General features: G+C 45.3%; 1 protein-coding gene across 2 annotated transcripts in view; it reads right to left on the bottom strand.

The window, feature by feature from the left end:
- Positions 1–25,556, bottom strand: part of LOC128704691 (C-Maf-inducing protein) — a 616,555-nt gene that overhangs the window by 61,071 nt on the left and 529,928 nt on the right. For both annotated transcript variants that reach the window (XM_070079595.1, XM_070079596.1), the window contains exons 4-5: positions 22,554–22,625; positions 14,972–15,061 (exon numbers count right to left, since the gene is read on the bottom strand). In XM_070079595.1, coding sequence (XP_069935696.1) covers positions 14,972–15,061; positions 22,554–22,625 — 162 coding nt within the window. The remainder of the gene's footprint in view (positions 1–14,971; positions 15,062–22,553; positions 22,626–25,556) is intronic.

Below are 25,556 nucleotides of genomic sequence, written 5' to 3'. Positions count from 1 at the left end.
GTTGTGGGTTGGGTACACTGGGTGTTGTGGGTGGGATACACTGGGTGTTGTGGGTGGGACACACTGGGTGTTGTGGGAGTGATACACTGGGTGTTGTGGGTGGGGTACACTGGGTGTTGTGGGTTGAGTACACTGGGTGTTGTGGGTGGGATAAACTGGGTGTTGTGGGTGAGATACACTGGGTGCTGTGGATGGGGTACAGTAGGTGTTGTTGGTTGGGTACACTGGGTGTTGTGGGTGGGATAAACTGGGTGTTGTGGGTGAGATACACTGGGTGCTGTGGATGGGGTACAGTAGGTGTTGTTGGTTGGGTACACTGGGTGTTGTGTGTGGGATAAACTGGGTGTTGTGGGTGAGATACACTGGGTGCTGTGGGTGGGGTACAGTAGGTGTTGTTGGTTGGGTACACTGGGTGTTGTGGGTGGTATAGACTAGGTGTTGTGGGTGGTATAGACTGGGTGTTGTGGGTGGTATAGACTGGGTGTTGTGGGTGGTATAGACTGGGTGTTGTGGGTGGGCACCATGACTGGAACATATATACTTAACACCTTCACTTAATTCTAATTTAGCTAATAACGTAATTTAAGAGAGGATTAGCATGTCTTGTGCAGCTGTTGCCTCCTCCTCTTCCTCCTCACCTCTCCCTTCTCTTCCTCTTACTCTTTGTCCTGTTGGTGCTCTTCTTTAGCTTAGTACTTGGAATTACTGGTCATTCTGACCTATTTCTGGGTAACTATAATACTACCAGGCAAGATTGTTTTAATACCTAAAATTATGATTAAAATAAACTTTTGGCGTATATACACTTAGATATATACCTGAGTGTATAGTTAAACAGCCAGTAGCTTTCCAAACATATACTCACACACACACACACAGCTCAGGAAACAGAGAGGGAGAGGACCTAGTAGCGATCAGTGAAGAGGCGGGGCCAAGAGCTGAGTCTCGACCCCTGCAACCACAATTAGGTGAGTTCACACACACACATGCGCACACACACACACACACACACACACACACACACACACACACACACACACACACACACACACACACACACACACACACACACACACACACACGCACGCACGCACACGCACGCACGCACGACGATAATGGAGGACAGGAGGGTCAGGGGAGACATGATAACGACATATAAAATACTGCACTGAATAGACAAGGTGGACAAAGACAGGATGTTCCAGAGATGGGACACAGACACAAGAGGTCACAATTGGAAGTTGAAGACTCAGATGAATCAGAGGGATGTTAGGAAGTATTTCTTCAGTCATAGAGTTGTCAGGCAGTGGAATAGCCTAGAAAGTGACGTAGTGGAGAGAGAGGACCTAGTAGCAATCAGTGAAGAGGCAGGGCCAGGAGCTATGAATCGATCCCTGCAACCACAAATAGGTGAGTACACACATATGAAAGATGGCAGAAAGGAAAACAGGAGATTGAAAACATCATCAAAGAAATAGGAGAAGAGGATATGACTGAGATAATAAATATTCATAGAATAGGAGGGCACTTAAAGGGGAGAAATTAGCTGGTCAAATTTATTTTCAAGATAGAAATGGTGTGGAACAGGATCCTGCAACAGAAACCTCGGCTGAAGGAATCAACATGCAAGAGGGTGTTCCTAGACCACGACAGAACAAGAACAGAATGACAGCAACTGAGGGAGAAGACACAGAAAAAAAGAGGCTAAGAAAAGAAACAAGAAATAAAAAGGCACAATACCGTGACTGGAAAAATACACAGATAACTCGCACATAGGATAGAGAAGCTTACAACAACGTTTTGGTCCAACTTGGGCCATTAACTAGTCACACTCATCAACTAGAGCTTTTGGTCATCTGACCAAGGCCTTCCACTGGCTTACTGTTGGTTATGATTATAACCACACACACACACATAGCTTTAAGCAGAGGTATGATAAAGCTCATGGAGCATGAAGAGTGACCTAGTAGTGACCAGTGAAGAGACGGGGCCAGGAACTGTGACTCGACCTCTGCAACCAAGAATAGGTGAGTATAAACAGGCGAGTACACCTAGCACCTGCACCCAGGAGACGTAATGTGTCGTGTATGGAGGTAGCCTCCTACTGAGCACCTCACCTTTAAACTGGTGAGTGGGAGGTGAGGAGGGAGGGAGAGAGAGAGAGAGAGAGAGAGTGAGAGAGAGAGAGAGAGAGAGAGAGAGAGAGAGAGAGAGAGAGAGAGAGAGAGAGAGAGAGAGAGAGAGAGAGGGAGAGAGAGAGAGAGAGACAGACAGACAGACAGACAAACAGAGAGAGACATACAAACAGAGACAGACAGACAGAGAGAGAGACAGACAGAGAGAGACAGAGAGAGAGAGAGAGACAGAGAGAGACAGAGAGAGAGAGAGAGAGACAGAGAGAGAGAGAGAGAGAGAGAGAGAGAGAGAGAGAGAGAGAGAGACAGAGAGAGAGAGAGAGAGAGAGAGAGAGAGAGAGAGAGAGAGAGAGAGAGACAGAGAGAGGCTTAAGAGGAAGATACGTTTACTGTTTTGGTTGTGGTTGTTGTGGGTGTTATTGTGGCTGTGGTTGTGGTTGCTATGTTGGTTATGGTTGTTGTACTTCTGCTTGTGATAGTTGTGGTTCTATAAGTTATAGATCTTTATGGCTGTTTTGGTTGCAGATGTTTATTTTATGGTTGCTGTGATTGTAGTTGTGGTTGTAGTTGTGGTTGTAGTTGTGGTTGTAGTTGTGGTTGTTTGTCGACCTTGTGGTTCTTGGTGTTTTATTGTCTGTTTACCTGGAGTTTACCTGGAGAGAGTTTCGGGGGTCAACGCCCCCGCGGCCCGGTCTGTGACCAGGCCTCCTGGTGGATCAGCGCCTGATCAACCAGGCTTTTGCTGCTAGCTGCACGCAAACCAACGTACGAGCCACAGCCCGGCTGATCAGGAACTGACTTTAGGTGCTTGTCCAGTGCCAGCTTGAAGACTGCCAGGGGTCTGTTGGTAATCCCCCTTATGTGTGCTGGGAGGCAGTTGAACAGTCTCGGGCCCCTGACACTTATTGTATGGTCTCTTAACGTGCTAGTGACACCCCTGCTTTTCATTGGGGGGATGGTGCATCGTCTGCCAAGTCTTTTGCTTTCGTAGTGAGTGATTTTCGTGTGCAAGTTCGGTACTAGTCCCTCTAGGATTTTCCAGGTGTATATAATCATGTATCTCTCCCTCCTGCGTTCCAGGGAATACAGGTTTAGAAACCTCAAGCGCTCCCAGTAATTTAGGTGTTTTATCTCCGTTATGCGCGCCGTGAAGGTTCTCTGTACATTTTCTAGGTCGGCAATTTCACCTGCCTTGAAAGGTGCTGTTAGAGTGCAGCAATATTCCAGCCTAGATAGAACAAGTGACCTGAAGAGTGTCATCATGGGCTTGGCCTCCCTAGTTTTGAAGGTTCTCATTATCCATCCTGTCATTTTTCTAGCAGATGCGATGTGGTTGGTGCTTCTTTTTTGTAACGGAGCGCTAAATCCACAAGAGTTATACTGCCCCTGGGGAATGGAAGGCTGTCAAGCTTAAGGAACTGGATGGTAGCTTCGACTCCTCGGATCAAAAACTCTTAGAGTTACACGGGAGAGGTATTATTATTATTATTAAAATGATAAATGCAAACCGGACCATGTGTTCTGCTAGCCTTGATAACTCTGTCTGTCTGTCTGTCTGTCTGTCTGTCTGTCTGTCTGTCTCTCTCTCTCTCTCTCTCTCTCTCTCTCTCTCTCTCTCTCTCTCTCTCTCTCTCTCTCTCTCTCTCTCCATTCTCCGTAATAAGAGTGATGAGGACGCTCTTTTCTGCTTCAGCACGGAGACCTGTTTTAAAAACCAGCAGCATCTCTGATCTTCCTTCTGCAGCCTCCGCTATTCAATTCTGCCTCTGCTTCCACTCTCATCATTCCCACTACGACCCACCAACCACCCACCACCACCACCCACCACCACCACCCACCACCACCACCCACCACCACGACCCACCAACCACCCATCTGTCCTTCCCTGAATTAGAAATTCCAAACTTTCTGGAACGAGACACTCAGAACTTTGTGATACCTTCAGCAGAAACAATGCTTGGAGATATCCTCATTATCCATCTAAAGTTGACCAGGGCTGTTATACCACGGTACATTCTCCGGTAATGAACCAGTGAACCATCCATCACCACAAGTCAAGTTAGTTCAGTTTCCTCGGACATAATGAAGGAGACAGAGGGAGTAAAGCTCCAGGGCTATTTGATACCCATCATACATAAGGAAGAATATCAACAGATTCCCTAGCTGTCTTCCAGACCCCTTAGCTGTCTTCCAGACCCCTTAGCTGTCTTCCAGACCCCTTAGCTGTCTTCCAGACCTTAGCTGTCTTTCAGACTTCCCTAGTTGTCTTCGAGACCCCCTAGCTGTCTTCCAGACTTCCCTAGTTATTTTCATCCTTCATGTCTTAATTAGCTGTCTTCAGCACCCCGTAGTTTGTCGTAAATACGTTCTAGCTGTCTTCAGCACCCCGTAGTTTGTCATAAATACGTTCTAGCTGTCTTCAGCACTCCGTAGTTTGTCATAAATACGTTCCAGCTGTCTTCAGCACCCCGTAGTTTGTCATAAATACGTTCCAGCTGTCTTCAGCACCCCGTAGTTTGTCATAAATACGTTCCAGCTGTCTTTAGCACCCCGTAGTTTGTCTTAAATACGTTCTAGCTGTCTTCAGCACCCCGTAGTTTGTCTTAAATACGTTCTAGCTGTCTTCAGCACCTCGTAGTTTGTCTTAAATACGTTCTAGCTGTCTTCAGCACCTCGTAGTTTGTCTTAAATACGTTCTAGCTGTCTTCAGCACCCCGTAGTTTGTCTTAAATACGTTCTAGCTGTCTTCAGCACCCCGTAGTTTGTCTTAAATACGTTCTAGCTGTCTTCAGCACCCCGTAGTTTGTCATAAATACGTTCCAGCTGTCTTCAGCACCCCGTAGTTTGTCTTAAATACGTTCTAGCTGTCTTCAGCACCCCGTAGTTTGTCTTAAATACGTTCTAGCTGTCTTCAGCACCTCGTAGTTTGTCTTAAATACGTTCTAGCTGTCTTCAGCACCTCGTAGTTTGTCTTAAATACGTTCTAGCTGTCTTCAGCACCCTTTAGTATGGTTTAAATACGTTCTAGCTGCCTTTCAGAACCCCTAGTTGTCTTCCAGACCCCCTAGTTGTCTTCCAGACTTCCCTAGTCGTTTCCACCCTAGATGTCTTAAGCACTTAGTCTTAAATACGTCGTAGTTGTCTTCACCACCCCCTAGTTTGTCGCAAATACGTTAAATCTGTTATCAATACTATAATCATACAATATTGCAAGAACACAAGCATGTTTTAAATTTCCAATGGAGACAGAGTCTAGGCACAGGATTCATCTCCATACCCATTAAAACCATGACCCCAGCAGCACTCCACAAAGGTGGCAGCAAAGGAATCATATGAATCATATGAATCTCCATGACTAAGGTGCTCTTCGCACCTACTCCAAGGCTGAGGGACTGATTACCTCATCTTCTGTATACAGTCCTACTGTCTTCAAGTTGAACATCAAAATGGTATACAATACCGACAGGTTGTTAGGTAAGACACATATGCAACAGTTAGACAACTTTATTCCCAAACGTTTCGCCTACACAGTAGGCTTCTTCAGTCGAATACAGAAAGTAGGCAGGAACAGTAGAGATGTGAAGACGATGTAATCAGTCCATCACCCTTGTAGTCGTAGAATTTGAGGTTGTCAGTCCCTCAGCCTGGAGAAGTTCAGTTTCTGACTATGGAACTGAACTGCTCCAGGCCGAGGGACTGACAACCTCAAATTCTACGACTTCAAGGGTGATGGACTGATTACATCGTCTTCACATCTCTACTGTTCCTGCCTACTTTCTGTATTCGACTGAAGAAGCCTACTGTATAGGCGAAATGTCTTCAAGTTATGTCCTGGAATTTGTATTGATAAAGCCACTGGATGGCGAAACGTCTACAATAAAGATACCCAGATGTTGCACATGTGTCTTAATTTCATCTTGTCGGTATTATATACCATTCTTGCACAAAGGAATCATATAGAAATTATAGACCTAGGTCACTGACGTCCCATAGTATCAGATTCCTTTAAATAGTTTAAAACATTGCTAAAGACATGAACTTATAAAACTTACGCAACTCGGGCAGCATGGGTTTATAGATAAAACACATAGGCAACATTCAGGCAACTTTGTTCCGAAACGTTTCGCCTACACAGCAGGCTTCTTCAGTCGAGTACAGAAAGTACTCGACTGCCTACTTTCCGTACTCGACTGAAGAAGCCTACTGTGTAGGCGAAACGTTTCGGAATAAAGCTGCCTAAACGTTGCCTATGTGTCTTATCTACCAACCTGATGATAAATTAGACACATGTGCAACTCTTGGGTATCTTTATTGAGGAAACGTTTCGCCACACAGTGGCTTCATCAGTCCATACGTAGGAGAAACTTGAAGAACAGGAGGAGAATGAGGTAATCAGTCCCTCAACCTTGAGTCGATGTGGTCAGTCCATCAATCTTGGGCACGACCTACTTCCACATTGAACAAATGTGACACCACCTATGACTGCTGCACCTCTCCTGCCATACGGTTTATAAGCTGCTTCTCTGCTCATATGCCATATTCTATTCAAGATTGATGGACTGAACACATCGACTCAAGGTTGAGGGACTGATTACCTCATTCTCTTCCTGTTCTTCAAGTTTCTCCTACGTATGGACTGATGAAGCCACTGTGTGGCGAAACGTTTCCTCAATAAAGATACCCAAGAGTTGCACATGTGTCTAATTTATCAACGTGTCGGTTCTCTGAACCATTCATCTACACAAATAACCCGCACATAAAAGAGAGAAGCTTACGATGACGTTTCGGTCCGACTTGGACCATTGACAATGGTCACACTAACCAGAGGTAACGAACGAACGAACGAAAGTTCAGGTAAGATCCCAAATTGGATGAGCGGGGATGACGGGACAGACGAAGAATAGTGCTGGAGAGGAGTGTTCTTAGTTGTAGAAATAGAGCCAGGGCTTAACCCAGCAGCTAAGTCGATCCTGGGACAGACATTGAGAACACACATAGCAGGCTCTTCTGTTGGGACTCCGGTGGGTGAGTGGGGAAGTGTGGACAGACGATGAATAGTCGTGAGAGGAAGGTCTTGAGTTGTAGATGAAAGAGCCAGGGCTAAACCCAGCTACGTAGCACTGTGAGGCAGTGTAGAGAGGGCACGTTGAGAACATAGAGTCTCAGTAGTAGTAACCAGTTACCAGTAACCAGTGTACCAGTAGTTGACTCACTACCAACCGTCTCTGCCTGAGTCACTGTCTGTATTCATATTGTGCTGACCACAGCAGTATTCAAAGACCCCCTCACATATGGGTACTGTGGGCGGCCAGTCAGTGTTACGAGAGTGAGCAAGGAGACAAGGTTATGGCTGTTAGGGCGCTCCCCACATTATCCGTAATTATACGTACTTCCAGCCTACGTGAGTATTACTTTACCCTATCCACGTGTACGAACTCCCACATGATAAGAGGAGAGAGCAGACTGCAGACAGTGCTCGCTGGCTGATGTATGTATGTATAATGTTTGCCAAGATCAGGGTCCTGGCACGAGTCTTAATCTTGAGATGACCCGTCTCTGGCTCCTGAAGGAGAATTGATTCTTCACTGTTGCAGCATATGCTGCTCAAGCACTGTTCCGGACAGTTCAGCTAGTGTGCCTCATAAGCGACTGAGGTTACTCCATCTCAACTGTTTCCTTAGCTGGGGACTGGGCTCTGTCCACTCTGATAATCTGCAGATTCACGGCATCCACTGTTTCCTGCTCTGTCAGTAAGCACACCCTCAGGAGTGTGCTGACCATCTGCCGGAACATGCTCTATTGTTCTGTGGAGGTGATTGTGTTGCAGATAATATCTGTGAATGCCTTGATGAGTGTTAAGAGATCCTCTCTGTTGGGGGCCTGTGTTGTCGGTGGGTTCGAAGCAGTGGATATTATCTGGGCTGTTGTAATCTGTGGGGACTGCTGAGGGTTGTATTTCTTCACTGTGCACACCGTGGGCTGTTGCTGTATGCCAAGTTGTGTAACCGGCATCTGCTGGTGAGGCGCAGCCACAGCCTGCATAGTGGCTGTGCCTGGCAAGGAGGCCGGTGGGGGCTCGTGTAGTGCCGTCTGCTGATTGTGTTGCCCAGATGTTTCCTGTTGGTGCCGCCTATTCCTCATGTTTTTGTTTCTTCGTTGCAGTAGTGGGGGAAGATGCTCCTGTTCATGACGCCTGGTTGAGTCTTCAAGGGTTGGAAATTCCTGGGCATTGAGTTGGGTTGCCTGATGAGAGTTCTGCAGTATCGCAGGATTCTCTGCACCCATCGTCTGCTGAGGGTGATGCTCTGCCCTAGCCTGCTGTCTCGTCGTTGGTGCCTTCCAGGCCTCACGAATTCTAGTGAGCCTCTCAGGGCATCGAGGGTTCCAGGCATGGTGTTTCTGCCTGCAATTCGGGCATCGTGGAGTGGGTGGCGATGCATTCTTCAGCTTGGCGATGCATTCCTCGGTAGGGTGGGACAGAGTGTACCCAGGTGTCTAACACTCTTCGCACTAATCTCGTTCATACCTCTCCTCCCTCTACAGATGTTCCTGGTGTCTACTCTATTTCTTGCTCCTCCTGTCCTCTTCAATACTTCGGAGAAACTGGTCGATCTCTTTCTGACAGACTTAGGGAGCACAAAAATAGTGTTAGGCTTGCCGACACTAACAATGCTCTTTTCTGTCACGTCAGAGATCATAGCCATCCTATTGACTGGTCTTCTGCTAAAACTGTCTTCCCTACTTCCAACTCGAACAGTCGCCGTCTAGTTGAATCCTCTCTAATACACAACTTTCCTTGTATGAACCTTAGCCCTGGCTTCGTCTCTGTAGATGCCTTCCTCTCCCACTACATTGTAAAATGCTCCAAACTTCAGAACACCCGTGACTTAACCTGAATCCTCATTTTTTCTTTTTCTTCTTCTTCCTCTTCCTCTTCCCCTTTCCTTTTTCCTTTTCTCCTCTGGGTTGTCTTTTTCTCTCTCCTGTCTCGTGTTTCTGTTCCTTCTTCATTTATTTCACCACTTCCCCTTTCACGCACCTCGGTGCGCTTGCTCTCCCTCTGTGGGTATCTAGCTCTCTTGCAGTGCTCCCCTTCCTTTGTATTTGACTGGCTCGTCTTCCTTATTTCCCACTTCTACCACTACCACTACTACTACCTCTTCTTCTTCTACTACTACTACTACTGATGAAATTGAGACACATGTGCGGCGTCTGGTTGTCTCTGTTGTGGACGTTTCGCCATCCAGTGGCTGGCTGGATGGCGAAACGTCTACGATGGGGATGCCCGGGTGTTGTGCGTGTGTCTTAATTTCATCTTGTCGGTATTATATACAATTCTTGTACTACTACTACTACTACTACTACTACTACTACTACTACTACTACTACTACCTCCACCTCTTCCTGCCTATATATAGCCGTCCTGCTCCACCTCTGTTAAAAAAAAAAACTCTTTGAAAAACTCATCAACCATCGCCTTCGTAGATACCTGGAACACAATTCTCTACTTTCTGATGGTCAGTTTGGCTTCAGAACACACAGATCCACACAAGATGCCATTAACATCATTCTCAACTACATCCACATAAACACAGAACAAACAGGACAGCCCTGGTTACAAAAGACGTTGAAAAAGCTTTTGACAATGTCTGGCACCAAGGGCTCAAGTACAAACTCTGCACTAACTTCAACCTGCCTCTCACTACTCGTAAACTTCTCTGCAACTTGGCAATATAAACACAAATGCAGCATAATGTGATCCTTTATTGACTACGTTTCGCCCACACAGTGGGCTTTTTCAAGTCACAAACAGAACTACCTGGGGTGGAAGGAACGCGAGTATTTATAGTCCGGCTGAGGTCAGGTGAAGAATGCTGCATCTGATGATGTACCGAGTGGGGCTATAGAGTCTAAAAACTTGGGTAGCTTGGAAAGGAGATTGGATAAGTTTGTGAGCAGACCTTCTACAGTGTTCTTATGTGGGATAGCGATGAAGAAGTTTCTTGGCAAGTGGTTCAACTTCCTAGACGGTCGTACCATGAGAATCAAATTCCAAGGCTGTTACTCTGACTACTTCACACTAAATGCTGGAGTACCCCAGGGATCTGTCCTCTCCCCTACCCTCTATATTTTATACACTAACGACATTCCAACACCTGTATACCACAACTCCATCACACTAGCCTATGCAGACGACATTACACAACTTATCACCCATGCCAATATAGATACACTCACACACAAAACACAAAATGAGGTCGACAGGATAGCTATCTGGGAACAAAAATGGAGGATCAAAACCAATGCAGCTAAATCCAGCATTACATATTTTAACTACAGAAAACGTGATCCTCCATTACCTGTCGAGCTCAGAACAGCTGACACCCGCACTTACATCCCCATGACACAATCTGTCACTGTCCTTGGCGTTAATCTTGACTACCTTCTACGCTTACACGGACACATTCACTCAAGGCATGCAATAGCTAGTAAGGCCCTTGCGGGCCTCTACAAACTGAAACATGCCTCCCAACGCACCAAACTACACCTCTACAAATCCCTAATACGTCCTCTGATAACTTACTCTCCTCTAGCCCTCTCTCTTGCAGCAAAAACAAACTTACTTAAACTGCAGCGTGTCCAGAACAAGGCTCTGCGCTGGGTGCTTGATGTCAGATGGGAGGACTTCGCCATAAGCGAGTCTCTCCATGCCCAGTTAGACATCCCTGCGCTGAATCTGTACTAGAAGACGCTCAGTGACAGACAGATTGACAAACTTGAGACACGACATGACTACTGGACCTCTCTCCTTGACGAAGACATTCGCAGACCCACAAACCAACACAACCTTCTCTACTCCTTGCATGATCCTGCTCCTAACCCTATTTACAAATAACCTTGAATTCTCCGAGAGGTACCTTCTATGACAGGTACCATTCTCTGATCCACGTTCGCCTTACCCTTTGGGTTAAGACATGGCTCAGTTCTACACTCCTCTCTAGCTCTAAACGTCGCCTGTCCCTTCCTTCCCGCTCACCCCACCGGAGTCCCAACAGAAGAACCTGAATTTCTCTTCTCAATATCTGTCCCACGATCGCCTCGCTGCTGGGTTAAGCCCTGGCTCTATTTCTACGACTAAGAACACTCCTCTCCAGCACTGTTCTTCGTCTGTCCCGTCTTCCCCGCTCATCCCATTTGGGATCTTACCTGAACTTTCGTTCGTTCGTTCGTACCTCTGTTAGTGTGACTTTGTCAATGGTCCAAGTCGGACCGAAACGTCGTCGTAAGCTTCTCTCTTTTATGTGCGGGTTATTTGTGTATCGTTCCAGTCACGGTATTGTGCCTTTCTTGTTATTCATCTACAAATCTACCAACCTGTCGGTATTGTATACCATTTGATAATCATCATGGGTTTACAGCAGGTCGCTCCTGCCTCTCACAGTTATTGAACCATTGCGACATGATCTTCGTTGCGATCATGGTGTAATAGCGCACAAAATTCGTGTAAAAATAATTAAGGTAAGACACATAGGCAACAGTTAGGCAACTTTATTCCGAAACGTTTCGCCTACACAGTAGGCTTCTTCAGTCGAATACAGAAAGTAGGCAGGAACAGTAGAGATGTGAAGACGATGTAATCAGTCCATCACCCTTGAAGTCGTAGAATTTGAGGTTGTCAGTCCCTCAGCCTGGAGAAGTTCAGTTCCATAGTCAGGAACTATCTGAGATAGTTCCATAGTCAGAAACTATCTGAGATAGTTCCATAGTCAGGAACTATCTGAAGATCAAGCGACAGTGCGGAGACTTAAATACTGTCGGAAGGAGAGGTGCAGAGTAGTAGTAGTAGTAGTAGTAGTAGTAGTAGTAGTAGTAGTAGTAGTAGTAGTAGTAGTAGTGAGAATGTAGCCACTGAGAGGTCAGGTCCCTCTCAGATCCAACAGTTCTCACTTGAAAGGGTTGTCCAAGGTGTTTTCTGTACCAAGAGGCCAAGTGTTGCAGTGTCTGACAAGATGAACATCAAAATGGTATACAATACCGACAGGTTGGTAGGTAAGACACATAGGCAACAGTTAGGCAACTTTATTCCAAAACGTTTCGCCTACACAGTAGGCTTCACATCTCTACTGTTCCTGCCTACTTTCTGCATTCGACTGAAGAAGCCTACTGTGTAGGCGAAACGTATCGGAATAAAGTTGCCTAACTGTTGCCTATGTGTCTTACCTACCAACCTGTCGGTATTGTATACCATTTTGATGTTCAAAAATAATTAAAAATAATATGTGCAATATTCGCCTTCCCAAGAAATCGAACCCAGAGAGTAATAGAGAAACAAGGAATGTCAGAGGCCGCCACACTGACAAGGTCTTCAAGACACAGTACTCACCCCAATTCTCTTTGGGCATCCTCATATCTGACATTGACAGAAGCACAAATCATAGCGCCATATCATCCTATACAGACAGGTCACGAAACAGGAGGGGTTTGAACCCATGGCAAACTAAAGCTCTCACTTCACACGGCGAGTAGCCGGGTTCGATTCCCAGCTGGGGTAGAAACAGTGGGCGTGTTTCTTTACACCGGTTGTCTGTGTTCCTCATTAGTAAAATAGGTACCTGGGTGTTAGTGGACTGGTGTGGGTGGCATCCTGGGTGTTAGTGGACTGGTGTGGGTGGCATCCTGGGTGTTAGTGGACTGGTGTGGGTCACATCCTGGGTGTTAGTGGACTGGTGTGGGTCACGTCCTGGGTGTTAGTGGACTGGTGTGGGTCACATCCTGGGTGTTAGTGGACTGGTGTGAGTCACATCCTGGGTGTTAGTGGACTGGTGTGGGTCACATCCTGGGTGTTAGTGGACTGGTGTGGGTCACATCCTGGGTGTTAGTGGACTGGTGTGGGTCACATCCTGGGTGTTAGTGGACTGGTGTGGGTCACATCCTGGATGTTAGTGGACTGGTGTGGGTCACATCCTGGGTGTTAGTGCACTGGTGTGGGTCACATCCTGGGTGTTAGTGGACTGGTGTTGCTCACATCCTGGATGTTAGTGGACTGGTGTGGGTCACATCCTGGGTGTTAGTGGACTGGTGTTGCTCACATCCTGGATGTTAGTGGACTGGTGTGGGTCGCATCCAGGGTGTTAGTGGACTGGTGTGGGTGGCATCCTGGGTGTTAGTGGACTGGTGTGGGTCACATCCTGGGTGTTAGTGGACTGGTGTGGGTCACATCCTGGGTGTTAGTGGACTGGTGTGGGTCACATCCTGGGTGTTAGTGGACTGGTGTGGGTCACATCCTGGGTGTTAGTGGACTGGTGTGAGTCACATCCTGGGTGTTAGTGGACTGGTGTGGGTCACATCCTGGGTGTTAGTGGACTGGTATGGGTCACATCCTGGGTGTTAGTGGACTGGTGTGGGTCACATCCTGGGTGTTAGTGGACTGGTGTGGGTCACATCCTGGATGTTAGTGGACTGGTGTGGGTCACATCCTGGGTGTTAGTGGACTGGTGTTGCTCACATCCTGGATGTTAGTGGACTGGTGTGGGTCGCATCCAGGGTGTTAGTGGACTGGTGTGGGTCACATCCTGGGTGTTAGTGGACTGGTGTTGGTCACATCCTGGGTGTTAGTGGACTGGTGTGGGTCACATCCTGGGTGTTAGTGGACTGGTGTGGGTCACATCCTGGGTGTTAGTGGACTGGTGTGGGTCACATCCTGGGTGTTAGTGGACTGGTGTGGGTCACATCCTGGGTGTTAGTGGACTGGTGTGGGTCACATCCTGGGTGTTAGTGGACTGGTGTGGGTCACATCCTGGGTGTTAGTGGACTGGTGTGGGTCACATCCTGGGTGTTAGTGCACTGGTGTGGGTCACATCCTGATACAGAAGAGTCGAATAAGTAACAAGGGAGACGTAGAAAATGATAAAATACGGAGGCAATAAATGGGAAAAAAATATCTTTGTCTCATGTAAAGAGCTAAATCCGTATGAGCTCTCACCAAGTGTTCCTTTGGAACGAATCTTCTGAGATTTCTACAGTGTAACTATCGTGATTATCAAATGGTATACAATACCGACAGGTTGGTAGATAAGACACATAGGTAACATTTAGGCAACTTTATTCCGAAACGTTTCGCCTACACAGTAGGCTTCTTCGGTCGAGTACAGAAAGTAGGCAGGAACAGTAGAGATGTGAGGACGATGTAATCAGTCCATCACCCTTGAAGTCGTAGATTTGAGGTTGTCAGTCCCTCAGCCTGGAGAAGTTCTGTTCCAAAGTCTGGAACTAACTGAAGATCATGCGACAGTGCGGAGACTTAAATACTGTCAGAAGGAGAGGTGCAGAGTAGTGTGTAACTATCGTACAAAACAGGGTGGCTGCACACTGAGGGTGTTCCAACAATGTAACTAATACAGAAACGACAACCTCACATTACGTTCCATAAACAAAACACTTACTTAAATACCCGTGGTGAAAATAAACACATGTGCAACATCTGGGTATCTTTATTGTAGACGTTTCGCCAACCAGTGGCTTTATCAATACAAATTCAAGGACATAATTAGAAAACAGTATTACTACATACAAAAGGTGAGGTAATCAGTCCCTCAGTCTTGGAGTTGAAAAGCACCGTAGTCTTGAAGACTGAAGCACTGGCAAGTAGGCTGGGACCTGCACATGAGTAAATAGAATTCTCTAAAGCTTATTTCTTGAGTAGCATTGAAAATTGCGTTGGGCAAATATTTTGTTAGTGGGATGGATTGTGAAGGACCTGCCTGGTACGGGCCATCAGACCTGCTGCAATGTTCCTCCTTTCTTATGTTCTTATGTACAATACCCCTGGTACTTACCGCTGTGAGGATGGTCGAGGCCAGCTCTAAAGGCACCCTGCACACAGTGTGGTCGTGGAGGGGTGTGGCTAGGGACAACTCCACCAGCGTCTGGAGGGAAGGAAGCATGGAGTGAAAATTCAAAACCACATGGAGTTGGTATTATAAAGACTTTGAAAGTAAAGACACATGTGCAAGATTGAAGACTCTTAAGTTACATTCACTTGTTAGACGAAGAATGAGGGGAGACCTGATCGAAGTGTATAAGTGGAAGATAGGTATTAATAAAGGGGATATTAATAAGGTCTTGAGGATATCTCTCCAAGAGAGAACCCACGGTAATGGATTTAAATTAGATAAGTTTAGATTTAGAAAGGACATAGGAAAGTATTGGTTTGGAAATAGGGTAGTTGATGAGTGGAACAGTCTACCTAGTTGGGTTATTGAGGCTAGGACTTTGGGTAGTTTCAAATTTAGGTTGGATAAGTACATGAGTGGGAGGGGTTGGATTTGAGTGGGACTTTCACATCAGAGCTTATTCCTTGGGTAGCATTGAAAATTGTTTTGGGTTAATGTTTTGTTAGTGGGATGAATTGTAAAGGACCTGCCTAGTATGGGCCAACAGGCCTGCTGCAGTGTTCCTCCTTTCTTATGTTCTTATCTGGATATCTTTATTGTAGACGTTTCGCCATCCAATGACTTTATCAATATAAATTCAAGGACACAATTAGAAGACAGTAGAACTATATACAAAAGATGAGGTAATCAGTCCCAAGGTGAGGGACTGATTACCTCATCTTTTGTAAATAGTTCAGACCCTGAGCTGCTTTGGGGATTAGCGTGGACGGTTACAAAGCATGGCTTGCTTCTGCAGTGTTTTAAAAATTGGGGTTGGAGAGTTGAAGGAGGAGTCTTGCTTCTCCAGGAGGAGATTAGGAGGCTGAAGGTCCACCTCAATGGGTCTGGGAGAGAGTGTGAGGTGGCTGGAGTTGTGGGGAATGAGGCTTCTAGCAGTGAGGTGCAGTCTGTCTCTCGCTGTGAGGAGGCTGTAGTTGGGGAGGTAGCAACGGCTACCAGCAGTGAGGTGCAGTCCAGCACCTGCTACAAGTGGCGAGTGGTTCCCAGTAATGGGAGGCGCATCAGAGTAAGGAAAGTTAAGAGTGAAGATCTGAAGGTAGGAAATCGCTTCTCTGTTCTTCAGGATGAATGTACTTCAGTGGCCAGTGAAGGTAAGGGTACTACTGCCCCTGCTAACAGAGGTAAGCACATTCTTGTGGTTGGTGACTCTCAGGTAAGATATATTGACCGTGCTTTTTGTAATAGGAATAAGAAGATGAGTGGTGTTGGGGACATAGTTAACAGGCTGGATAATATCATGTCAGGTAATGGGAACAAGCCCATTATCTGTCTCAGTGCTGGTGGAAATGATATTGGGATGGGTAGGAGAGAAGAGCTGCTAGGTAAGTACAGGTCAGCTATAGATTTCATTAAGTCTAAGGGAGGGATCCCAATCATATGTAGCATCTTGCCTAGAAGGGGAGTAGGAAATGAATGGTTGTCTAGGGCAATTGGTGTAAATTGCTGGCTAGACAGATACTGCAAGGAACTTGCAATCCCATTCATTGACAACTGGAACAACTTTTATGGCAAACATGATATGTATGCAAGGGATGGGGTACATCTCTCTGGGTCAGGGGTGGTAGCACTTGCAGACTCGATTGAGAAGGCCATTGGTGAAATGCCTATGATTTTAAACTGATGGAAGATAGAGGTATGAGTGTGTGTGGGAAACAAGCAGGTTGCAACACTAGGGTTGGAAACAGTAAATGTATTGTAGATGATTGGTTCAGAGAACCGACATGTTGATAAATTAGACACATGTGCAACTCTTGGGTATCTTTATTGAGGAAACGTTTCGCCACACAGTGGCTTCATCAGTCCATACAAAGGAGAATCTTGAAGAACAGGAGGAAAATGAGGTAATCAGTCCCTCAACCTTGAGTCGATGTGGTTAGTCCATCAATCTTGAATAGAATACGGCATACGTGCGGAGAAGCAGCTTATAAACCGTATGGCAGGAGAGGTGCAGCAGTCATAGGTCGTGTAACATTTGTTCAATGTTGAAGTAGGTCGTGCCCAAGAATTAGGCAAGTGAAGAATTCCCAAGTATTAAGATCCCAAGAAGTTGCAGTGTCTGACAGGTTTGTAGATGTCGGTTCTCTGAACCATTCATCTACAAACCTGTCAGACACTGCAACTTATTGGGATCTTAATACTTGGGAATTCTTCGCTTGCCTAATTCTTGGGCACGACCTACTTTCACATTGAACAAATGTGACACCACCTATGACTGCTGCACCTCTCCTGCCAACGGTTTACAAGCTCCTTCTCCGCACGTATGCCGTATTCTATTCAAGATTGATGGACTGACCACATCGACTCAAGGTTGAGGGACTGATTACCTCATTCTCCTCCTGTTCTTCAAGTTTCTCCTACGTATGGACTGATGAAGCCACTGTGTGGCGAAACGTTTCCTCAATAAAGATACCCAAGAGTTGCACATGTGTCTAATTTATCAACATGTCGGTTCTCTGAACCATTCATCTACAAACATGCGTAAATGTGTTCATTGAGGCGGGTGTCGAGGTTTCTTGCTGTTTCACCTACGTAAATCTTGTCACAGCCTCCATAGGATATAGTGTAAACTCCTGCACTGACTGGTTCGTGGTGCTTGGATTGTGTCCTGGTTAGATCCTTTATTGTAGTGCCAGAAGCGATGGTGACTCTGGTGTTAGCTTGTGAAAGTACTTTTGAGACGTTCAGTGCAACCTGACTGTTGGGAAGAATTATAACTTTGTTGGGAGTGGTGTTGGTGCGTGGAGAATTAATGATCTGAAGAGCTCTTTTCTTGCAGTCTTTGATGAAAAAAGAAGGAAAATGTAACTCAGTGAATGTTTGGTGAATGTATGTACATTCTTCGTCAAGAAACTCAGGACTACAAATTCGGTATGCTCTTAGGAAAAACCCGATGATGATGCCTCTTTTGGTCTTGGTATCTTGACTGGAATAGAAGTGTGTGAGATCATTTTTATTGGTGGGTTTCCGATAAACTTGAAATCTTAGGTTGTTGTCTACTTTGTGAATGAGGACGTCGAGGAAAGGTAGCTTGTCACTGGACTCTTCTTCTAGTGTAAACTGGATCGCCGGTTCAACTGCGTTGAGCCTTGCCTGAAGATTCCGTACATCAAAACGTTTGGGAGTTATTACGAGGACGTCGTCCACGTAACGTAACTAAGTGACGCTTGAAGGGATGATGTTGGCGAAGTGTTCGGACTCTAGGTGTTCCATGTATAAGTTGGCTAGGACGGCACTGATGGGGGACCCCATTCCCATGCCGTAGGTTTGTTTGTAGAGCTTGTTATTGAAAGAAAAACAGTTGAAATTAACACAGAGTTCAATCAAGTCAACAAAATCTCCGGGAGGTAGAGGAAGATTAAGGTCCTGATTGACTTTACGTCGTAGAACCTCGATGGCTTTTTTGGTAGGTACTTTTGTGAAGAGGGAAGTCACGTCCAAACTGCTTAGTTTCTTGTTACGGATGGAGAGGTTACGGATGCGGTTGAGAAGGTCGCCTGAGTGTTTAAGATGAGCGGGGCTGATGGTCCCCAGAAGGCAGGAAAGATTGATCTGAGAGGAATGTTGTGTTTATGGGTCTTGGGTAAACCATACATGTGTGCTGGTTTAGGGTTGCTTGGTAACAAGTACAGAAGTTTCTTCCCTTCTCTAGTGCGTTTGAGTATTTGTCTGGTTTTGTATAGAAAATCTTTGGTGAGCGTCTCCCACTGTTGAGTGCTGATGGGTTCGTATGTAGATTGATCATTCAAAAGGTCCATCATTTTAGTGGTCACCGGTGTTGAGTGCTCACAGCTATCGCAACAGACACAATTTCCCACAAGATTGCCTGGCAGAGAAGGTGATCCCTAAGTCTACTCCTGCACAGCTCTCCAACTCCAAGCACCCTTTCTCTCCAGCTACCCAAGCTTACTTAACTGAATGTGCCGAAGAACTTTCTAACATCGCTAAGGAAACCTTTGAAACTGCAAGGAATATGAGGGCCAATCTTCAGATTGTGGCAACGTTTCGCTCCTGGAGAGCGAAACGTAGCCACAATAAAATCTCACATTAGTTGCACTTGTGTTCTTTTACTTAACATATTGTCGTTAATTCTACGAACATAACACAAGAAGATGGAGTGGCAAACACACTTAGGTTTCCGGGTAAGTCTTAAACCATATTTCATACTGGACTAGATTTTGTCCTGGACGAAACGTTGTATTAAAGGTTTTCCCTTAAAAAAAATCAGTCTTCTGGCCTAATCCATCCTTTAGCTAAGATGACAGGCCGTTTTAACTAGTCATAAAAACTTAGTTTATTGGTTTATCAAGGTTTAAAGACGCATAACACCTGTACACTTTAATACCCAATACAGGTTGAAGATTGTTAGGTAAGACACATATGCAACAGTTAGGTATCTTTATTTCGAAACGTTTCGCCTACACAGTAGGCTTCTTCAGTCGAGTACAGAAAAGTTGATAGAAGCAGAAGAGACTTGAAGACGATGTAATCAGTCCATCACCCTTAAGTATCTTCTGCTTCTATCAACTTTTCTGTACTCGACTGAAGAAGCCTACTGTATAGGCGAAACGTTTCGAAATAAAGATACCTAACTGTTGCATATGTGTCTTACCAAACAATCTGTCGGTATTTTATACCATTTTAATGTTCACAGGTTGAAGAATTGAGACACTTATGCGACACATCGAAATTGTAGATGAATGGTTCACAGAACCGACACGTTGATAAATTAGACACATGTGAAACTCTTGGGTATCTTTATTAAGGATACCCAAGAGTTGCACATGTGTCTAATTTATCATACATCGGAATCTTTATAAAAGAAACGTTTCGCCACACAGTGGCTTAATCAGTCCAATACAAAGTGGAAATGGGTAAGGAAAGGAGAAGATTGAGGTAATCAGTCCCTCAGCCTGGAATCGATGTGTTCAGTCCATCACTCTTGTAGGAGGTAGTTGTTGATAAATTAGACACATGTGCAACTCTTGGGTATCTTTATTAAGGAAACGTTTCGCCACACAGTGGCTTCATCAGTCCATACAAAGGAGAAACTTGAAGAACAGGAGGATAGTGAGGTAATTAGTCCATTAATCTTGAATAGAATACTGACTGACTGACTGACCACATCGACTCAAGGTTGAGGGATTGATTACCTCACTGTCCTCCTGTTCTTCAAGTTTCTCCTGTGTGGCGAAACGTTTCCTTAATAAAGATACCCAAGAGTTGCACATGTGTCTAATTTATCAACGTGTCGGTTCTGTGAACCATTCATCTACAGGATGTAGTTGTCAAAGGCACTTGTCTGTCGACAAGTGCCTTTGACAGCTGGTAACTACTGAGAGTTACACACCACTCTGTCAGACACTGCAGCATCATGGGATCTTGTTACAAAGAATTCTTCAACACTTGTCCAACCTTTGGACGAAGACCTACTTCGACTAGTGGATGGTACCACTATGACCCTGCCTCCTGCTTCACCTCACCTGACTACTTCGACTAGTGGATGGTACCACTATGACCCAGTCTCCTGCTTCACCTCACCTGACTACTTCGACTAGTGGATGGTACCACTATGACCCCGTCTCCTCCTGCTTCACCTCACCTGACTACTTCGACTAGTGGATGGTACCACTATGACCCCGTCTCCTCCTGCTTCACCTCACCTGACTACTTCGACTAGTGGATGGTACCACTATGACTCCACCTCCTCCTGCTTCACCTCACTTGACTACTTCGACTAGTGGATGATACCACTGTGACCCCGCCTCCTCCTGCTTCACCTCACCTGACTACTTCGACTAGTGGATGATACCACTATGACCCCACCTCCTCCTGCTTCACCTCACCTGACTACTTCGACTAGTGGATGGTACCACTATGACCCCGCCTCCTGCTTCACCTCACCTGACTACTTCGACTAGTGGATGGTACCACTATGACCCCGTCTCCTCCTGCTTCACCTCACCTGACTACTTCGACTAGTGGATGGTACCACTATGACTCCGCCTCCTCCTGCTTCACCTCACCTGACTACTTCGACTAGTAGATGATACCACTGTGACCCCGCCTCCTCCTGCTTCACCTCACCTGACTACTTCGACTAGTGGATGATACCACTATGACCCCGCCTCCTCCTGCTTCACCTCACCTGACTACTTCGACTAGTGGATGGTACCACTATGACCCCGCCTCCTCCTGCTTCACCTCACCTGACTGCTTCGACTAGTGGATGGTACCACTATGACCCCGCCTCCTCCTGCTTCACCTCACCTGACTACTTCGACTAGTGGATGGTACCACTATGACCCCGCCTCCTCCTGCTTCACCTCACCTGACTACTTCAACTAGTGGATGATACCACTATGACCCCGCCTCCTCCTGCTTCACCTCACCTGACTACTTCGACTAGTGGATGGTACCACTATGACCCCGCCTCCTCCTGCTTTGCCTCACCTGACTACTTCGACTAGTGGATGGTACCACTATGACCCCGCCTCCTCCTGCTTCACCTCACCTGACTACTTTGACTAGTGGATGGTACCACTATGACCCTGCCTCCTCCTGCTTCACCTCACCTGACTACTTCGACTAGTGGATGGTACCACTATGACCCCGCCTCCTCCTGCTTCACCTCACCTGACTACTTTGACTAGTGGATGGTACCACTATGACCCCGCCTCCTCCTGCTTCACCTCACCTGACTACTTCGACTAGTGGATGGTACCACTATGACCCCGCCTCCTCCTGCTTCGCCTCACCTGACTACTTCGACTAGTGGATGATACCACTATGACCCCGCCTCCTCCTGCTTCACCTCACCTGACTACTTCGACTAGTGGATGGTACCACTATGACCCCGCCTCCTCCTGCTTCACCTCACCTGACTACTTCGACTAGTGGATGATACCACTATGACCCCGCCTCCTCCTGCTTCACCTCACCTGACTACTTCGACTAGTGGATGGTACCACTATGACCCCGCCTCCTCCTGCTTCACCTCATCTGACTACTTCGACTAGTGGATGGTACCACTATGACCCCGCCTCCTCCTGCTTCACCTCACCTGACTACTTCGACTAGTGGATGGTACCACTATGACTCCGCCTCCTCCTGCTTCACCTCACCTGACTACTTCGACTAGTAGATGATACCACTATGACCCCACCTCCTCCTGCTTCACCTCACCTCACTACAGTATATAAGCCACGTCTACGGCCCTATGCTGTACATTCTACAAGACTGATGGACTGAACACATCGACTCCAGGCTGAGGGACTGATTACCTCAAACTCCTCCTCTCCTTACCCATTTCTACTTTGTATTGGACTGATGATGCCACTGTGTGGCGAAACGTTTCTTCACTAAAGATTCCCATGTGTTGCACAAGTGTCTCAATCTTCAACTTGTCGGTTTTTCAAACCATTCATCACACACACACCACTCTGTTTATATAGCTTGGTAAACTTACCTTAAGTTCTTTAAGAAGCACTTCCGGTCGCTTGGCCGTCCGTAGGACATTACGATATTTATATACATTTTTCTGAAAAAAAAGAAGAAAAAGTATATATATATATATTTGTATATTAAAGAGACAGTCAATAATTTATTACTAATATAAGCTTAACAGTCAATAGCTTATCTGAAAGATAAGCTGGATAAGCTGTCAGTAGTTAATACCTAGATCTTGGCATTTAAAAAGATCTGAGAGATGTTGATAAATTAGACACATGTGCAACTCTTGGGTATCTTTATTGAGGAAACGTTTCGCCACACAGTGGCTTCATCAGTCCATACGTAGGAGAAACTTGGAGAACAGGAAGAGAATGAGGTAATCAGTCCCTCAACCTTGAGTCGATGTGTTCAGTCCATCAATCTTGAATTTGATGGACTGAACACATCGACTCAAGGTTGAGGGACTGATTACCTCATTCTCCTACGTATGGACTGATGAAGCCACTGTGTGGCGAAACGTTTCCTCAATAAAGATACCCAAGAGTTGCACATGTGTCTAATTTATCAACATGTCGGTTCTCTGAACCATTCATCTACAAATCTGAGAGATGACATTCTGAGAGCGCACATAAAGATTTACACCATTTATGGGAATTATTGATGCAAATTTACTATAATTAAAAATTATTGCAATTGGGGATTTTAACTATAAAGAAATTGAGCCTATGAGGCTGGAATTGTAAATAAATTCTCAGTAGATTTTTATGAATATAAGTAATGTATTTTGTTTCAATATGTAAAGGAGACAGCAAGAGTGAGAGAGGTGCCACACCATCAAGACGATTTCGTGAGTCATGTTGACGGCTTTGAGGGGACTTGAGCTAGAGTTCGTCACGGCCACGATAGTTGGAGATTCATCTGTAAAAACTTGCATTTGTGGTCACAGTGGTGGCCTATGCTAACTTTCCTATGGTGTATAAATATATCTAGGTAAGACACATATGCAACAGTTAGGTACAGTTAGATACCTAACTGTTGCATATGTGTCTTACCTAACAACCTGTCGGTATTCTATACCATTTTAATGTTCAATCTGTCAGACACTGCAACACAAGGGTATCTTGGTACAGACCTGCAATCAACTTCGACAACTTCCACTAGTGAGAGGGGCTGGATTTGAGAGGGACCTGACCTCTCAACATCTGAGTTCTTACCTCTTCTAGTGACCTACGTCTCACCTCTTGGCGCTATATTAAGCTCCATCCTGTCTCTTCATCTCCATATTGTTTCATACTATGGAACAATGCTCTTCTCCAGACTGAGGGACTGACCACCTCAAAACTTTAAGGGTGATGGACTGATTACATCGTCTTCAAGTATCTTCTGCTTCTATCAACTTTTCTGTACTCGACTGAAGAAGCCTACTGTGTAGGCGAAACGTTTCATAATAAAGATACCTAACTGTTGCATATGTGTCTTACCTAACAACCTGTCGGTATTTTATACCATTTTAATGTTAAATATATCTAGTTGGACGAATCGTATTGTAACCAGCTGGTCCAGTAACGTGTCGGTCTGGAGTTTTGAGACTCTCTGACGGCGGGTTCTATCCTACCCGTGGTATGATTTAGACCTAGTTGTGGAATTAGATACGTGTGCGATACTTGAGTATTTTAATTTGAAGACGTTTCACACAGCTTTATCAGTCCTATGTAGAGAAGACAGCGGAAGATTAGGTAATTGGTTGTTTAACCTTGCATAACTATACACGGAAAACAGTTGAAGATTAGGGAATCAGTTTCTCGTCCTTGCGGGATTATATAGGAAGAAGTAGACGATTAAATAATCAGTCTCTCAGCCTTGCAGAACTACAAACAGAGGACAGAAGATGAGGTAATCTGTCCCTCAGGATTGCATGATTATATGCAGAACAGTAGTTGAGATAATCAACTGGTGTTGCGGATGTCTAATTCCTAATCTTATCGGTTTTATATACCATTATTATAAATATATTTGACCAAGTGTTTACTAAACACAAGGAGAAAATTTTGAGCATATAATGCAGACCATCTTCAAGACGAAGAATTAAGACACACGTGCAACATCTGGGTATCTTGGTATCTTCACTATAGACGTTTCGCCCTCCAGTGGCTTTATCAGTACAGATTCAAGGATATAATTGGAAGACAGTAGAGCAATATACAGAAGATGAGGTAATCAGTCCCTCAGCCTAGAATTTGTATTGATAAAGTCACTGGAGGGCGAAACGTCTACAGTAAAGATACCCAGATGTTGCACATATTTAATTTTTATCTTGTCGGTATTATATACCGTCCATGTACAACAGACCATCTTCAGTAGGAACTAACAAAGGGCCAAATGTCTTAAGAACTCAAAAAACACATAGACGGGAATAACTAGATTATATATCGATAACCTACACATAGGAGAGAGTATCTTACGACGGTCCAACTTAGTCCATTTACAGTCACACTTTGTAAATGGTCCAAATCGTACCGAAACGTCGTCGTAAGCTCCTCTCTCCTATGTGCGGGTTATATATGTATTCCAGTCACGGTATTGTGCCTTTTCGTTCTTCAACTAAATTATGAGAATGGAATATTTTTTGAGAAGCAAAGTTTAAAATATTGCATAGGATGAACGTAAACAATCTCTACGAAGAATTTCGTTTTTTATTGAATGTATTATCGTTTCAAAGCAACTTGAGGCGTTTTCTGACATGCAGGAAATTATAGATTCAGTATTTATATAAATAACAGCAACGATGGTATAAGATTGGTATTTTCCAGCCTAAGAGAATTGTTATTGTGTACCTCGTATCCATCCTGTGGATGGTAGTGGCTAGTTTATTGTGTACCTCATATCCATCCTGTGGATGGTAGTGGCTAGTTTATTGTGTACCTCATATCCATCCTGTGGATGGTAGTGGCTAGTTTATTGTGTACCTCATATCCATCCTGTGGATGGTAGTGGCTAGTTTATTGTGTACCTCATATCC

Source organism: Cherax quadricarinatus, chromosome 100 (assembly GCF_038502225.1).
Source record: "Cherax quadricarinatus isolate ZL_2023a chromosome 100, ASM3850222v1, whole genome shotgun sequence".
NCBI classification, from domain to species: domain Eukaryota; kingdom Metazoa; phylum Arthropoda; class Malacostraca; order Decapoda; family Parastacidae; genus Cherax; species Cherax quadricarinatus.
Note: the sequence above shows the minus strand (reverse complement) of the source record. Positions and strands in the feature narration are given on the sequence as shown.